Below are 18,323 nucleotides of genomic sequence, written 5' to 3' on the forward strand. Positions count from 1 at the left end.
GAAAGAGTGCTCTAATGTGCTCTAGACACTAATGGGTGTTCACTTTATGGGATCAGATTTGACTTACTCAGATACAACTCCCATGAAATGTGGGTGGCGTGGCTACCACAGAGCACTACAAATCTTGGGTTACTGACATTACATGCAGGGCAGCCCGCCTCAGCTTTACGACCACACTGGAAATGGACCATTAAATGCTTTAAAGTGGAGAGATGTCAACGGTTTAGGGGCTGGTTCGGCCCGGTTCCGTGACTAGAAGGGCGGAGGGATCCGCAGATCCGCGCCCCCGGAAAAAAAAAAGAAAATAAGGGACCCCGAAATAATTGAAAACAGTGGCAACAATCTGAGGTAAAACAAAGTAATTTACTAAATATGGTATCAACAGAATTTTATAAGGAGAGAGAATGTGAAATTGATGGTGGATCGGCCTTACCACAACGCTGAGATGAGAAGCGCAGGCAGAGAAGCGCAGGCGAGAAGCGCAGGCAGAGAAGCGCAAGCGAAGCAGCGCAGGCAGAGAAGCGCAAGCGAAGCAGCGCAGGCAGAGAAGAGAGCATCAGGTGACCTTGCCGGGAGTTATATCTCCTCGCTGACCGCAAAGCCCCCTGGGGAAACGTAGCTGCTCTTCTCCGCTGGACAGGCACCCGGAACTTGAGCATCAGCAGTCAAACCCCCAGTACATTGCATGATGTTATGATGTGGAATACCGATAATGAAAAATCATGAAACCATGACATTCCACCCCTTATTCCACATCACTACATCATGCTTAATATAGACAAACAAAATATAAACACACGCACTAGGAATTACTGACTGCACTCCCTCAACATCAAGTTCCCTTGCGGTACACATTGAACATCCCCGTTTTCCTGCATCACCCACCAAGTGGACCCAGGTCCCTGGGCAAAAACAGTTCCACGAAGAGGTTTGTCCTTCTCAGAGGCTGGAATAACCCAAACTGCCTTTCCCAACATATTCTTTACATGTACAACAGGGACTTTATCTCCCTCTACGGTATGTAGGGAGCTGGACTGGGTTGGACCACCACGATTGATAGATCCTCTGGTATTGACTAACCAGGTGGCTTCTGCCAAATGCTTCTCCCAGTGCTTAAATGTACCGCCTCCCATTGCTTTCAGCATAGTTTTTAACAACCCATTGTATCGTTCAATCTTACCTGAGGCCGGTGCATGGTAGGGAATATGGTAAATCCACTCAATACCATGACCTTTAGCCCAGGTACCTACAAGAGAATTTTTAAAATGAGTCCCATTATCTGACTCAATTCTTTCTGGGGTACCATGTCGCCACAGGACTTGTGTCTCAAGACCTAGTATGGTATTTCGGGCGGTAGCGTGGGGTACTGCATAGGTTTCAAGCCACCCAGTTGTTGCCTCCACCATGGTGAGCACATAACGCTTACCATTACGAGATCGTGGCAAGGTGATATAATCAACCTGCCATGCCTCCCCATATTTGTACTTTTGCCATCGCCCTTCCTCCCAGAGAGGTTTCATTCTCTTGGCTTGTTTAATTGTGGCACACGTGTCACAGTCGTGAATGATTTGCACAATAGCATCCATAGTTAAATCCACCCCTCGGTCTCTAGCCCACTTATATGTCGCATCTCTCCCTTGATGGCCTGAGGTCTCATGGGCCCATCGGGCTAGAAATAATTCACCCTTGTTCTGCCAGTCCAGATCTATTTGGGCCACCTCAATTCTGGCAGCTCTGTCTACCTGATGGTTATTTTGCTGCTCTTCAGTAGCCCTATTCTTGGGCACATGGGCATCTACGTGACGCACCTTTATAACCATATTCTTTATTCGGGCAGCAATATCTTTCCACAGGTCAGCAGCCCAAATAGGTTTACCCTTTCTTTGCCAGTTGTTTTGCTCCCACTGCTGTAACCACCCCCATAGAGCATTTGCCACCATCCACGAGTCAGTGTAAACATAAAGCATTGGCCACCTCTCCCGTTCAGCAACATCCAAGGCCAGTTGGACAGCCTTTACCTCTGCAAATTGGCTCGATTCTCCTTTTCCTTCAGTGGCCTCTGCAACTTGTCGTGTGGGGCTCCACACAGCGGCTTTCCATCTGCGGTGTTTCCCCACAATACAACACGATCCATCTGTGAATAGGGCATATGTCTTCTCATTTTCGGGTAGTTCATTATATGGTGGGGCCTCTTTAGCACGTGATATCTCTTCTGCTGGCGGTGTTCCAAACTTTTTGCCTTCAGGCCAGTCCATGATCACCTCTAGGATTCCTGGACGGTTGAGATTCCCCATCCGCGCTCGCTGCGTAATCAGCGCAATCCACTTACTCCAAGTGGCATCAGTAGCATGATGGGTGGAGGGACCCTTTCCCTTGAACATCCAGTTCAGCACTGGCAGTCGAGGTGCCAGAAGGAGCTGTGTTTCTGTACCGATTACTTCGGAAGCAGCCCGAACCCCCTCATACGCGGCTAAGATCTCCTTCTCAGTTGGAGTGTAGCACTCTTCAGACCCTCTGTACGCCCGACTCCAGAATCCCAGGGGTCGGCCTCGGGTCTCTCCTGAGGCTCTTTGCCACAAACTCCAAGTGGGACCTTTCTCTCCAGCAGCAGTGTAGAGGATGTTCTTCGCATCCTGTTCCATCCGTACTGGCCCCAGGGCCACGGCACGGGCTATCTCTTGTTTAATCTGCTCAAAAGCCTGCTGCTGCTCAGGACCCCACATAAAATCATTCTTCTTCCGTGTCACCTGATAAAGGGGGCTTACAATGAGGCTGTAGTTTGGAACATGCATTCTCCAAAAACCCACTACACCCAGGAACGATTGTGTCTCTTTCTTATTAGTGGGTGGAGACATGGCACTGATTTTGTTGATCACATCTGTTGGGATGTGACGACGGCCATCTTGCCACTTTATACCTAGGAACTGAATTTCCTGGGCAGGCCCTTTCACTTTGCTTCGCTTAATAGCGAAACCAGCACGCAGAAGGATCTGGATTATTTGCTCTCCTTTCTCAAAAACTTCCTTTGCTGTGTTGCCCCACACGATGATGTCATCAATATACTGTAAGTGCTCAGGAGCACCTCCCTGTTCCAGTGCAGCTTGGATCAACCCATGGCAAATGGTTGGGCTATGTTTCCACCCCTGGGGCAAACGATTCCAGGTATACTGAATGCCCCTCCAGGTGAAAGCAAACTGTGGCCTAGATTCTTTGGTCAAAGGAATGGAGAAAAAGGCGTTAGCAATATCAATGGTGGCGTACCATTTGGCTGCCTTTGACTCCAATTCATATTGGAGTTCTAACATATCTGGCACAGCAGCACTCAATGGGGGTGTGACTTCATTCAGGCCACGGTAGTCCACCGTCAGCCTCCATTCTCCACTGGCTTTACGCACTGGCCATATGGGGCTGTTAAAAGGTGAGTGAGTCTTGCTAATCACTCCCTGATTCTCTAGTTGGTGAATCAGCTTCTGAATGGGGAGCAAGGAATCCCTGTTGGTGCGGTACTGCCGTCTGTGCACCGTTTTTGTAGCAATCGGTACTTGTTGCTCTTTCACTCGTAGCAACCCCACGGCAGATGGATCTTCTGACAGGCCAGGCAAAATAGACAACTGCTTAACACCTTCTGTGTCTACAGCAGCTATTCCAAAGGCCCATCGATACCCTTTGGGATCCTTAAAATATCCCCTTCTGAGGTAATCAATACCAAGTATGCATGGAGCCCCTGGGCCAGTCACAATAGGGTGCTTTTGCCAGTCTTTACCAGTGAGGCTGATTTCGGCCTCCAACATAGTTAGCTCTTGGGAACCTCCAGTCACCCCATGAATATAAATTGATTTTGTCCCTTGGTGACTCGAGGGCATTAGAGTGCACTGTGCACCAGTATCCACCAGGGCCTTATATTTTCGTGATTCTGATGTGCCAGGCCATCTAATCCACACAGTCCAATAAACTCTATTATCCCTTTCCCCCCCCTGGCTGGGGGCAGGGCCCCTCTATTTGTTACCTTCATTGTCTGCAGCAACTGGAGCAATCACCTTTTTGGAGAAGTTCACCTTGGTGGTTGATTTGTCTTGTAACTCTCTTACCCGTGCTTGAAGTACAGGAGTAGGTTGTTTATGCCACTCCTTCATATCTTCTCCATGGTCACGTAGGTAATGCCACAAGGCAAAACGTGATGTGGTCTTACTGTTGTCACTTGCTCGAGCAGGAGAACGTCTTCTTTTGATGGCTGAGACATTAGATGCCACCGGCTGGGAGGAAATCAAGTTGATGAGCCCCTCCAATAGGCTGTTTTGGGAATTCTGGTCCCCATTTGATGTATCCGTTACCTCCATGGATTTATCAGCTTCAGGCACGGTTGATAGTTTGTCTATTATATCTTCTTGTTTGTTTTCCATTCTGTCCAGCTTTTCAGCTACCTTTGTAATGGCTGAAACACAAGCTCGCAGAGGGCTTAAATGTAACTCAAAGTCTTGAAGTTTATTAACCAATTCACTTATAAGGGGTCTTCTTTCCCCTCTGCCATACATTGCTGCAAATGTGCTGGCGTACCTTTCTGGTGCGGTCTTTGTGAATGTACGCCACATGTTTGGTGTACACCTGACTCTCTCGGGATCATGCTCTTGGTCTGGCTCGTCAGGAATGAAATCGGGGCTATGTAGCATTTCCACCACAGCATATTCTCTTAAATAACAGATGCCTTCTTCCATATCAGCCCATTTCTTTTTCTCAGGCATCAGATCATCTTTGAAGGGGTATCTTTCTTTTACAGCTAACAACATCCGCTTCCAGAGGGTAAAGGCCTGGTTCTGGCATGTACTAATACCTCTGTCAATGGCTGAGTCCCTGGCAATGCCACCCAGTTGGCGAGCTTCTCTACTATCCAGCCACACACTGTTGGCCCCATTGTCCCAACATCGAAGTAACCAAGTGGCAATAGGCTCATTTGGGTGACGTGAAAAGTCTTTTCTCAGACTTCGAATTTCATTCATTTTCAGAGATCGATCAACAATAGTAACGATATCTTGCTCACCTCTTACTCTTTCGGGACTTCTTGTTGCCCTCATTGGCGCCGGTGACCGTGGTCTTACTGAGGGCCCCTCCCCTGGACTTAGGGGTGCTTCTTGTGGATCTTGGAGCCACTCCTCTGGACCTCTCTCCTCTTCTTTCTTCTCTTCTAACTGAGTCGAGATTCGTTTCATTTTCCGTCCTCTTACAGGGGCAAGTGACATCAATTGTGGTGCTTCTTGTAGTTGATCAGGTTGGTCAGTTCCAATGCTCTCATCCTCCAGTTCAGCTCGGAGCCTGTCTCGTTCGATTATGAGAGTATCTAGCTCAGATTGGAGGGTGTCTTGTTGAGATTGAAGACTGTTGAGTTTGGATTGCAGGGAGTCTCTCTCAATTCGGAGGGCATCTCTCTCAGATTGGAGGCTGTTTCTCTCGACCAGGATACTCTCTCGCTCATTTTGCACTGTTTCCCTGAGACTCTCCTTTTCAATTTCACAAACTCTCTCCCTCTCCAGGATAGTATTGAATAAGGCCCGGTAAGCATTAGCCAGGCCCCAAATAATTTGGGCCTCCTCAGATCTTCCTGAGCCGCGACATTCCTGTCTCAAATATCTGTTTAAATTTTCAGGGTCTTTCAGGTGTTCTGGAGTAAAGTTCCATGACACCGAAGATTTCCATCTCTCTAAAGTCTCACCCAGGCCTCTCCACATTCCCTGCCACTCAGTATTTACTGGTTTTGGGGCAGACTTCCTCAAAATATAATAAATACTAATAATAAGTGAAATGGTGAGCAGTACATTCACGGAGATTAATAACGTGATCAGGTGAGCATTGAAAATCCGCATAAAGAATTCAAAGGAGAGGCTGGAAACCTGCTTAAAAATCCCCAACCCTGTAAAATTAGCAGCTCCCTCTGGAATGGTATGCCACATAATATGCAGATGCCACATAGTTATTTCCATCCATGTTTTCAATTGGCTATATATACCTATTGCTCCATAGAGCAAAGTGGTGAACTTAATTAAGGCCCAGTATGTTTTTAGCATTAAGAAAGAAGAGACAGTGGCATGCAGCCCCTTAAAAGGCAGTTTCAGTAGAGAAAGCATTTTTTCTCTTTTTTTTTTTTTTTTTCTTTTACAGAAACAAGATAGCAAGGCTCAAAGTTTACAAATATCCTAGAGTATTGGCCGTCCGCCTGGACTTTTCAAGGTCACGCTTTCAGACAGTACTGGTGAAACAGATAAACTTTCCCAATGAAGCTGTCTGAGAGCGGAGAGAGAGATTTGTTCAAAAAGCTAAAAAGCAACTGTTGCCCGCATTCTCCACCAAGAATGTCAACGGTTTACGGGCTGGTTCGGCCCGGTTCCGTGACTAGAAGGGCGGAGGGGTCCGCAGATCCGCGCCCCCGGAAAAAAAAAAGAAAATAAGGGACCCCGAAATAATTGAAAACAGTGGCAACAATCTGAGGTAAAACAAAGTAATTTACTAAATATGGTATCAACAGAATTTTATAAGGAGAGAGAATGTGAAATTGATGGTGGATCGGCCTTACCACAACGCTGAGATGAGAAGCGCAGGCAGAGAAGCGCAGGCGAGAAGCGCAGGCAGAGAAGCGCAAGCGAAGCAGCGCAGGCAGAGAAGCGCAAGCGAAGCAGCGCAGGCAGAGAAGAGAGCATCAGGTGACCTTGCCGGGAGTTATATCTCCTCGCTGACCGCAAAGCCCCCTGGGGAAACGTAGCTGCTCTTCTCCGCTGGACAGGCACCCGGAACTTGAGCATCAGCAGTCAACCCCCAGTACATTGCATGATGTTATGATGTGGAATACCGATAATGAAAAATCATGAAACCATGACAAGAGAGTAACTGGCTCCCCTTTTATCTGCAAATACTCTTGCTATTAGTTGAAAGCTTAAGCAGAAAAATTATGCTTGTAAGAAAATAGTGTATTTTAATGCAGTTTCTGAGTTTTCAAGTTCTCACTGTAGCAGTGTGCCAATGCAGAGATAGCATAAGGGAATGTGTGAAGTTAACTCCATGACACAGCTCCTAACTTTACAGACTGAACCGCAGAGGGCAGCAAACAAAAGAGAAGAGCTTTAGAGTTCATAACTCCACTACTGCTTGCCAGCTGCAGGAAGACGCTGCATTCCCTGTGCTACCACAATCAATATTCTCAGGCAATTGATTTCAATTGGCTTCAAGTCAGTTTTGCTGAAGGACTGCTTTCTATTATCTATCCCCCTGACAGAATTGAAATGAACAAATCATTTTAACTTACACTGATTTTGGCTAGCGCTTAGAAAGTAATTCCCAATCTGCTGGAACAGAGGGCAAAAGCAGTAAGAATTCTTTTTTTATGACTTGTCAGTCAAACCAAGTCATGCTTCTATACTCTAACCTAGAATTCAATAGAAAATTCTGTGTACTGAACATACATGTTAAAAAAAATAAAAAATCTAGAATTGAAATGGAACTCCACAGTTTTAACTGAATAGCACAAATATATCTCTGTGCTTTGAGAGGACACTGATGAAAGTAAATGCATTTATTGCCAATTTTACAGCCTTTATAGTCCTTCTTTCTTACTCGCTTCACTGAAGAAAAAAAAATAGACAAATAGTGGTGTGAAGGTGTTATTTGATAAATATAAGGCTGAAACTAGTAAAGAATAAATACTTAACTTCATATTTGTATGAGTAAGATTAAATTATTATGCTACAATTAACTCACTCACTGAAAGAAAATACACATTTTAGGAAACAAATCTATGGTTTGGATACTATTAATGAAAACAAGAAGCATTTTATTGAATCACAGACATTAGAGATAGAAACAGACATCAGAACTTATGTACCACCTTACCAGTACTGTGTTATTAGCAGAAATAGTAATGTTTTATGGGAGAAAAAGGAACTGCCATTGCATTCAACAGGCTACGGTAATCTTTAAAAATAAAAAGAACTGTTTTTTTTTTTTTTTTTTTTAGCTAATAGGGTTGAAATTTTTATTTTCTACACCATAAGCCCCTTATTTATGTAGATGTTTTAAGCTCTAACGTTCAATTTAATAAAAGAAAAAACATCAATTTCCTGATTAACAACAGCAGGCTGCAATGTGATACTACAGCTTGAAATTAGTCATCTTTTCATGTCCATAGCAAAGATAACCATCACTCTCTAACAGATCTATTCATTTAATGTTTATTACTAGGCCATTTATTTTAGACTTATTATTTTTCATGTTCTATTCTTCTGGATGAATACTCGGTGAATTATACTTACCATTAAATATTAGTCTTATACAGAATCTCACTTTATTATATTTTTCCATCCCACATTAATCACAGCTGTAATATCTACACAGTAATTGGAAACCTAATCTTTCACCGTAATCTGCCCTATATAAAAGATAGTTATACATATTGCTTTATTTATTGCAGTGCAGTTCACATCGTAGTTGCAATGCAGATATGGAAATTATTGAATTTCAGCAAAAATTTTTAAGAGTAAGATTTGGAATGTTGAAGTATCTCCCTTTGAGGGTTTTTTTGTTTGTTTGTTTGTTTTTTGTAATTATTTTGGTAAAACTGATAGGGCAAGAGTTTTTAATTCAGATGTTACAAATGTCCAAGTGCAACTATATCTATCTTTATCTTCCCTATTTTGTGTAATATTTTAATACAATAGGAATAATTTCTTTGATATTAAAAATCAAAATGCTTCGAGACGATGAAAATGAAAGACCTAACTCATGCAGTACTAACACGGATGAGGATTTGGAATGTTCATCTGAATCTGGAACTAATACAATATTCTCAGATGTCAGCTTTTCCTAGCACAGAAAAATCTTTTGGCCTACTTTGCTGATCATCTTTTCACGAGTCAGGAGTTGTATTTCCCATATCTGATTTAAGGAACATGAGAAAAATAAATGCTTCAATGAAATCATTTCCAGAGCAGTGATAGCTTGCTCTACTTCAAGTGTTTTTTAAAAATCAGTTAATAGCTATACTACTGTCAGCATTACTTTCAAGTCTTGTATTCTGCAGTAACTCCCATTTTCCAGTCTTTTACAACTCCGAATCACACATAAACAAAGAATCTCTCAGTTCTGTCCATGAATATTATTCCCTCAATTTTTTAGCTTTATTCTACAAAGAGACATTTCCTTAAATTCACATTAGCTACTAAGCTTCAGATGGCAGAAGTCTGATTTTTCTCGGCTGAAGCAACTAAGCAAGGCTTTTCTGCATGAAAATATTACAAGCTTTAAATACTTTAAAGCTCAAAATTCAACCTCTTGATTGAGAGCACCAAAAATGCACAAGTTTAAAAAAAAAAAAAAAAAAGCAACAGAAACAGCAAAGCTTGCTTTTGTGTCATTTCATTACTTCCTCAAAACTGAAAAACCGTATTTATGATTGCATTGATCAGCACTGCATTTCTTACATGAACAATTTTTTTCTTTGCTACATTGGCAGAAAATATGATTTACTATAAAGGTACAACCATTCTTGAATCATTCTGAAATATTCTTATTTTAAACTTTAACTTGCTAATATTCTTTGGCATTGGAAAAGTGCAGGTGACACTGTACAGTGCTACTTGAGTGTAACTTAACAATAAATTCTAAATTCCATGTAATTAGTTTGATTAATTAGCAGCCCACATAGAAATGCCAACAACAACTACAAAAAAAATGCACTGTTTCTGCAAGAGCTGAATTTCACAGAAACACACCTAATTCCTAGCTAAAAGTTATATTTCTACAAAAAACATGAGGGAAAGGTTCTTAGTACAGGATGTGTTTCACACTGTTGAAGTATTACATATTCTGGAATTAAATTATTTGAATAATTTACATTATATTAGAGAATTATATTAGAGAAACAAATCCTATGAACAAGCATGTAATGCAACCATGTACAAGCAAATAATAACCCAGTATCAATTATTTAAGATCTTTGGAAAATGGATCCCCTCAGCTGTTCCAATCTCGAGGTAAAAGCCCACAAACAAAATACTGCAATTGTTACATGTCTATTTTCCTAAAATAATGAAGTATTGAGATAACACAAAAGGAAATTAGACTGACTGGGCAAATGCGTCATTTTGCATACATCAATCTTAGCTTTATCAGACATGCTTATAAATAATCCCACAACTTCAATAATTATTCAGAAAGCAGGAATAAGGACTTCAAATTACATGTTCACAGACATTCAGTACTCACGAGTAATTGAGACTGGGAAGACCCTTCAGAGGTCACCCAGTCCAACCTCCTGCTGAAAGCAGGTCTAACCAGATCAGGTTACTCAGAACTCTATTTGGGTGATTCTTGAAATCCTCCAGAAACTGAGGTTCCACAGCCTGTCTGGGCTATCTTTACCAGTATTTGACTAGAATCTGCTTAGGCATAACCTCAGCCACACCTTGAAAATGCAAATAATTTATTTTTATGCATTAGTTAACTAGAAAACATATAGAACCACAGAACCATAGAATTGTTTGAGTTTGAAGACTCCTCTAATGGTCCTACTCTCCTGCAATGAACAGGAACACGTACAGCTAGATCAGGATGCTCAGAGCCCTGTCCAGCGTGACCCTGAATGTCTCTAGGGATGTTGGCATCCACCACCTCTCTGGGCAACCTGTTCCAGTGCCTCACCATCCTTATTGTAAACAACTTTTTCCTTACATCCAATATAAATCTCCCCCATTTTAGTTTGAAACTATTTACCCTTGTGCTATCACAGAGCCTGCAGAACAGTCTGTCCCCAGATGTGTTGTTATTACGTCTGAAAATGAGAGCTGGGTATGTATGCCAGCCAATTAGAAAAAGCAGCTTCCATTAATTCACAGTTCTACTTGTCATCTGTTACATTTGCACAGTGGTCCTTTGAGTTCTTGGAAATACCAGATTTTAAGTTTAGCAAATAAGTTTTTCAGAAAAAGCAACCATCAGGAAACAGCAATGAGAAATTGCTGTAAAAATATATTTGAAAAAGACTTTTGATGTTAATCTGAGCAGTTATAAACAGTAATAAATAATAGAAAGATGACATTACGCCAAACTTCTTACTATGTATCACTATTTATCACTGTTTCATTTATGACTCTTACCGGCCTTTCGTGTTCAAGGATTGATGACTTTCCTGGCTCATACTCAAAAATGCTTCTTGGTTCTGAGCGGAACTTGCGAGTATCTACTTTCCTGTCAGGGGGATCCCAGTCATTTCTAAATAACAAATAAGAGCAGTTCAGTTTATTGACCATCAACCCCTTCTGCTTTACAGCTCCATGCAATGGGAGATGCACACAAAACCAAGAGAGTTTCAGCACAGTTTCACTTTCCAGCTTTCAGCTCTGAAATGTCTGGACTAGCACCTCATCTTCACTTGCTTACAGCAGGTATATATATGACAGTAGAAAAAGCACTAGTTATGTCCAGCCTATGGGATTGTTCATTCTTTTGTTTTAAATGGTAGAACAACTTGAAAACTATTCTGAAATACTGTGACAAAATACCACAGTATACCTTCTCAAATTGCAAATATACTATATGTTTATGTAGAACTCATTATTTGCTACACTATAATGTACATAATGGTAGATATTTTTTATCATTGCACAATATGACAGTCCATATTGAAAAGTAACATAATTTTCTGAGAAAAAAATAAAATTTTACCCTTACTATTACTATTCTGTTGTTTTTTTGTTTTTTGTTTTTTTTTTTTTTCCAGTCATTTATCATGTTGTTTTAATATCTACTTGCACATTTTGGGGAGATATTTAGGTAGTTCCTATCGCAATCAGAGTTATCTTCTCGTGGCATTTTTGTAGTTACTACTCATATTGCATTTGGAATAATTTTTGCTCTGGGGCAAATGATCCATTTGTAACTCTCAGAAGGGAGGAAGGAAAAAGGAAATCCCATATGTATGCCTGCATTTACAATAAGAAATCATATGCCCTGATTAAATTCTGCCAAGCTTTCTGCTGTGACTTAGCTTGATGTGATCTGACCTAATAAGGCACATCACATGCCTTAAAAAAGTGCGTGGGGTAGCTTTTGTTTACAGTGCAATTTCTGGAAAACAGATCATCTGTTTATAAATACCCTACCTTTCAAGGGTAGTAGTTCCATATGGCTCTTTACCATGCATGTTCTCTGAGGAAAAACTACAGTTCCAGAACTGAAAACATTGTCTTTTTCAAGAACAGGAAAATGGAAATCAAGTTGCATTATATTTCAAGTCACTTTGAAGAAAAAAGGATGCCACTGAAATTCTGGTTCACATTCAATTTGCTTTCATTTACAATGCCTAGCCTTTAATCCCTTATGGGCTGTATTTTTGAGCCCAACTCTTATTGGGAAACATAACATGGCTCCCAGTTATAAAACCGTAATACATTTAGGTCTAAGCCTCTTATGTGAAATTATAAATGCTCATACTTTATAGGCAATTAAAGAAACTCCCAGTGGCAGGAAAATATTGATGAGCTATAGTTGTCAGCAGCAGGCAAACCATAACTAACGTGTTTGGCATCCTTTGGCCTCGAGACCTTAGATTTCCAATGCCTGTCTTATCATGTAGGAGATTTTGAAAGGAGCTGAACATCCAAATTAAGTGCTGAAGCAGTTATTTTCAAGCTTGACAAAAGGAATTGTAACAGGCTTCAGCTTCTGTGACCAAGGCATTTGGCCTAGCGCAGGATGATGACTCACAGAACCTCAGAGATCAAGGCTAAGCAGATGTACATTTTAGTGTTTTGCTAACAAAAACCTGTGCTTCTGTATGACTTGCTAGCAAGATTCAATCCCCTTGGTCTTTGGGCGGCAGACCATCACCAACCCTTACCCTCTGCCCTTGGAAACCTGTCTTCAACAACAGGAGGAGTCAAGATCAAGAAAATCACTCAGCAATATGATTTTCATATGTTGGATTACCTTTTGAATTGCCACTACCTGCCAATTTTACAAAAAGCTATAACCCACAGCCTTAATTTTTAGCCCTTACTGTCATGTCATGTTCTGTATCTGCTATTTTTTCCTTCACCGGTATCTGGAAATTGGATTATTGTGTGCACATACCAAGAAGAGTTTTTGAAAACACAGTAACTTACTTTTCTGGTATAGACCTTTCCCGCAGACGATGCGGTGGTACTGGGGGTGGCACATGTGGGGGTGGTAAAGGAGATGAGACCTTAAAGGCATCGGAGCTGCTGTCAGAAGCGCTTTTAGACAACGGTCTGTATGTCTGTGTCTTTGCAGCTGGGTGTGCCTGAGCAGAGAAGGATGGACTGTAGCCACCTAATATAAAGCAAAAACAGAAATAGTCCCAATGTGAGAAATGATTTCAATAAAATAAAGCATGGAATGCTATAAGAATCCACAGTTTATAAAGCTGCAAAGTTGTGAAAATGTGCAAACATTTTTACAATATATATATGCATTTTTTAATTTTAAAAGTACATAGCTAGGTACTAAGTAGTCCATGGTAATGCTTTTCAAATATTTGTATATAAAACTACAATCACACAGGAGAACTGAAGTAAAGTTGAAAGAAATTAATGATTATTTGTTTTTGATGGGGAGGGAGAAGTTAATGGCTGTATGTATCAGGGCTGTTAATGACAACCTGTTATTAACCCCAGGGCTCATCCTCACTCTTGTCTTTGTACGTCCAGATTGAGGAGGAGAGGTAGGAAATGGACAATCATTACACAGTCTGAATAATTACTGTTAGTTTGGGACAACCATACAATCAAGTATCTTGGATAGGATCATCAGTGTATAAACAGATTTTGAACAACTTACACACACAAATATTACAATACAATTACAAATATCTCCGTATTACACAAAAAGGCTGTGTGAGAGCAGACTGAATGCAACACAAACACAGAAATGAAAGAACTATGAATAGCATTTTTTGACAAGGCACTATGGTTTTCTGCAGATAGTGTATTCACATTTCCATTTCTGGTTCTATTAAGTAATTTTACCACATAGCTATCATCTTCTGAAAGACACGGGAATTATATATCTATTATATGTATGTCTTTCTTGTGGTTAAACACCACCACCACCAGTGCCTATAGTAAAAATGAATGTGGTCAGAAAAGAGAAGCATCTTTATTAGGCACTCAGGGTATATTTTAAGACTTTTTGACTTCCTATATATGTAATTAGTATTTGTACTTTCACACAGTAGGTCTCTCCTCATTTTGATTAGGAAAGACTGTGTTGCTTACACTCACAAGTGAAAATAAATGCAGTGTAATCAGAAACTACAGTATTACAATGTATCCCATCTGCAGTAATACAGGCCCACAGCTGTAATACATCAGCAAGAATGAAAGCAAAATTAAACTTAGTTTCATTTGGGAAAAAAGGCCTGAAAAAAACACCACCTGAGACCAAGCATGACGATAAAAAGATGATAAAAAGTGTTCATTAAAAAAGCAAGCACAAATAGTTAATTACTCCTGTTACTTGCTGACATTAACAAAAGAGCTGTTTTGAAGTGAGGAAATAACTCCTACCAGTACTGTATGAATATGCAGTATTATACATGTCTGTGTCGTCATCTACAAAAAGAAATATACATGTTACAGTAATGCAGTATGTGCTAGTTTATCACAGCAACACAGCTTTCTTTTTGGAAATACAAACAGGCAATCAAGTGCTGTATTTCTTTTCCTCATCTCACATGGGTGTTTTCTGAATTCTCTCTTTTCCCATTACACTTACCATAAAATATTTTTGCCATTTTATTAGCAAAATGTACCCTCTTGTCATGACACCTGTATTGTACACTACTGGCTAGCCCCAAACGTTAAGTTACAGCTGTTTATCTGCTCTTCTCCCATCTCTAGTTCTACTAAGAACTTTGCTCTCCTCTTATTAGATACTACTAAATCCTCCTATCACGAAAATCAAACTCAAATATTAACCACTTGACTGGTGTTCAGGACAGATCTAAAAAGCCATAATTGTCTTGCTTACATTTCTTATTCTCCCACTAACAATCTGTTTGACCATGCTAAATACAAGCCCTCCCTCAGGAGAATAAGGTCTCTTTCCTTTATGAGAGAAAATGAGCATGACTGTAGTTTATGCTATACCTTGGTGACAATCATGATAAAAGAACTCCAAAGCTATAAATATCACCAAAGCTCTGTTTCAGCAAAACAAATAACACATTATATGGAAAAAATGCAATTCAAACAGAAAACGTATCCTCAAAACAGCCTCCATTGTTCTAACATGCAAACTGTCCAAAAATAAGGTGGTATGGCAAGGGACTTCCAGTGGCTAATCTCTCATCCCTCACACCAGAGATGAGGATTGCTTCACTGAGTTCCATGATGACACAGAATCACACTGGTTCAATGCTTACTTTGCTCACTTTTTTTTTTTATTTTTAGTAAAACAAAATAAACCCAATATAAGTAGACAGCTTCTAGCTGTCTCTCTGCATCAAAATCTACCATCCAGTTCAGCCTTTTAATTTGATTCATTGTCTCACACTTGGTGAACATTTGCATTTTCATATGGCAGCTAATCAAAATGCAGAAAAGTGTACTTTATAATACCACTGACAAGTACACAGCCAAGACAACAGCATACTTACCAGGCTTATGTACCATATGGATTTGCTTGAACATTGTCTTGTACCAATCCTTTGGCCTGTCAACTGTCTAAATAAAATATAGTTTTAAACAATTAACAAGGAATTAAAAATAATAAAGAAATAAAAGTATCTATGTGGACAGATTAGACATTTAATGTTATTCCGGACATAGATTTAGGTTTATCATTCTTTGTCCCCTATTCAGTATAATCATTTTCATCTACTTCAAGTGGTGTATTTATCCATCTTATCTAGGAATCCCTGTAACAAATTCTGGAAGGCATTTAAGACTGACTCAGTTTGGGACTTTAATCTTGGAGAATACAATGCTTAGGAATACTGGAAGTGGTGCCAGATTAAGAGTTATCTTCTTAGAGCCCTATATTTGACAAAGATGAATGCTGGGTACTACACAGAAAATACAAACAACTTGCCAATTACCAATTTGTAAGAAGAGTTTCTTTTGAACTCCTAGCTATTTTCAACATATATTATCTTCAAAACATATTTATTAAATAGTGCATATCTACTTTGGAATTCTACTGAGAAAAGAATTAAGGCAAGAATTATGATTGGTAAACAAACAGCATTTATGCAGTTTTTAATTTCCCTTTGCATGCAACTTATTCTATTACTTATTCTACAACTATTTCAAGAAGTGATAAGGAAGTGAACACAGTATACCTTTTAATATCACTCACTAAATTGCACTTGTATTTATTACAGAAAACTACAGTCTCATATTTTCTAGTCTCTCCTGATGCTAACTTTTGCTTGTGTTTGTACTTACTTTATCCCTTACTCTTTTGTATTTCCTATTTTTGTCTTAACTTGCTTTGAGACACTGTTTCAGAAAAGGAAGTAACAAAAAAGGGGAACACTTTTTTTAGTATTATTCTCTTTGATCATGAATCTTTGCATGCTTCATAGTGATCAGAAAAGCAGAATGTTTAATGAATAATCACACTTTTGCCTTAAATGCTTTATAAAATTACTGTACATAATTAAACAGTTAACTTTGGTGAACTATGCAGAAAAGAATCACCTGTTTAAAGAATTAACATCAGTTCTCATGAAATTGCTACTAGATGATACTCCTCATCAGTACAATTCCACAGTGATCCAATGCTGCCACAACTGCCTCTGTGCATTGGGCCAAGAAGGTTTTTCAAAAGAGCTTGAATCAGTGGCAGGGGAACAGATAGGAAACAATGCAAAAGTACTACTACTGTGACCCTGCTGTTTGTCAAGAGACAAAGATAAATCAATGTCTCTTTGCCAGGCCCTCCTAATCTGTCAGGTGCTCCACACATTCACAGGAGGTTCCACACAGAGAGTAGGTGTGGAGAAGCTGCCATGTAATCACAGAAGCAGCTCTTCCAGTATCTTTTTGCATGTTTGATCTTTTCAATCCCATCACCCCCACCCCATCCCAGACTCCCAGCATCAGCCAATGATTTGGCTTTATGTTGTTTATGCTTATGCCAGATAGGACTAGTTGAGGAATAGAATAAATTAATTTTAAATTACACAATCTCACTTTGTATTCTCTAATTCCCCATGCCAATGTTTGTTTGAGGAATTAGCAGTATTCACAGCCACCGAGTCATTCAGATGCTGTCTTGCTTTGCATACATTACAGTTGTTGCAATTAAAGGTTGGAAACGTTATCACCACGTGTGAGTGAACAATCAGCCAAATAGCATGAGGAGAACCTAAGAGGTGTCTGCAATTGGTACCCAGAAGACTCCATAATCACTTCAGTATTCAAATAATCAATCAGGAAGTATATGATTAAAGGAAGCATTTATGACCTTCAGTGGACCTTCTGAGTGAGGCACTTCTTTTTCCTAGCTGAAATGCTACATCACTAAGTACAGACAAAATATGTGATTGGACTTCATTTTTTTCATTCTATTCAATAGAGGTCTTCTCAGCGTACGGATTAATATTGGTACAAATGAAGCAATTATTTTTGGATAGTCTCTAACAGTGCAGTCAAATTACTTTCCAAGCTTTTTTCCCCCCTATTCTTCCCCTTTCCTAGATCCTGTCAGTGGTAAAGTCTAGAGCTGCCATTTGACTGAAAGCTTTTTTGCCCTCTTTCCCAAAGACTTCATTTTTAATGCCTTGGAATATCATCACCTTTGGGGCAAAGCTTGGCACAGTGGCAGAACTTAAGCTGAGTTTTCAGGCTTCAGGTTTTTTGCACTCGCTGGAGCTGACAGGAGCTACAGTACTGCAGAGGTGCAGTAGTGCTACCATGGGATGGGAGAGCTGTACAGCAGCCCTTCCCTTTTCAGAACCCTAGGACCAAGGGTTTGTAGGAATATAAAGTGAAGAGAACATCTCTACTTTCCTTTGCTAAGCAGCTGTCACTAACAATCTTCCAAGAGGAAAGACAGACTTGTAGGAGACCAGCACAATGAAATCTGGAATACAGATACTCCAAGATTCTTATTTACAAGCTTCTTTTTTGCTTCTAACAGTAGCATAGTATTTGGGAAAACAATACAGATGTTATCTATCACCTCTGAATCTCCATTTACTGCGTTTTACATAGAATATGGCTGTTTTCATACAGATGGAAAAATGAGAAACTTTTAAACACTGTGTGCAACCATAAGCTCAGTGAATTTGAAACCTTTTTTTTTCCTTCTGATGGTGTAAG

The 18,323-nt window shown here is 40.1% G+C and overlaps 1 protein-coding gene across 34 annotated transcripts in view; it reads right to left on the minus strand.

Annotated features, from left to right (window-relative positions):
• Positions 1–18,323, minus strand: part of SORBS2 (sorbin and SH3 domain containing 2) — a 153,224-nt gene that overhangs the window by 37,039 nt on the left and 97,862 nt on the right. For 33 of the 34 annotated variants that reach the window (XM_085222981.1, XM_085222992.1, XM_085222984.1 and 30 more), the window contains 4 exons: positions 15,653–15,719; positions 14,562–14,606; positions 13,140–13,326; positions 11,133–11,247 (listed from right to left, as the gene is read on the minus strand). In XM_085222981.1, coding sequence (XP_085079107.1) covers positions 11,133–11,247; positions 13,140–13,326; positions 14,562–14,606; positions 15,653–15,719 — 414 coding nt within the window. The remainder of the gene's footprint in view (positions 1–11,132; positions 11,248–13,139; positions 13,327–14,561; positions 14,607–15,652; positions 15,720–18,323) is intronic. The other variant, XM_085222997.1, reaches the window with a different exon arrangement.

This window comes from Meleagris gallopavo, chromosome 4 (genome assembly GCF_905368555.1).
Source record: "Meleagris gallopavo chromosome 4, MGAL_WU_HG_1.1, whole genome shotgun sequence".
NCBI lineage: Eukaryota > Metazoa > Chordata > Aves > Galliformes > Phasianidae > Meleagris > Meleagris gallopavo.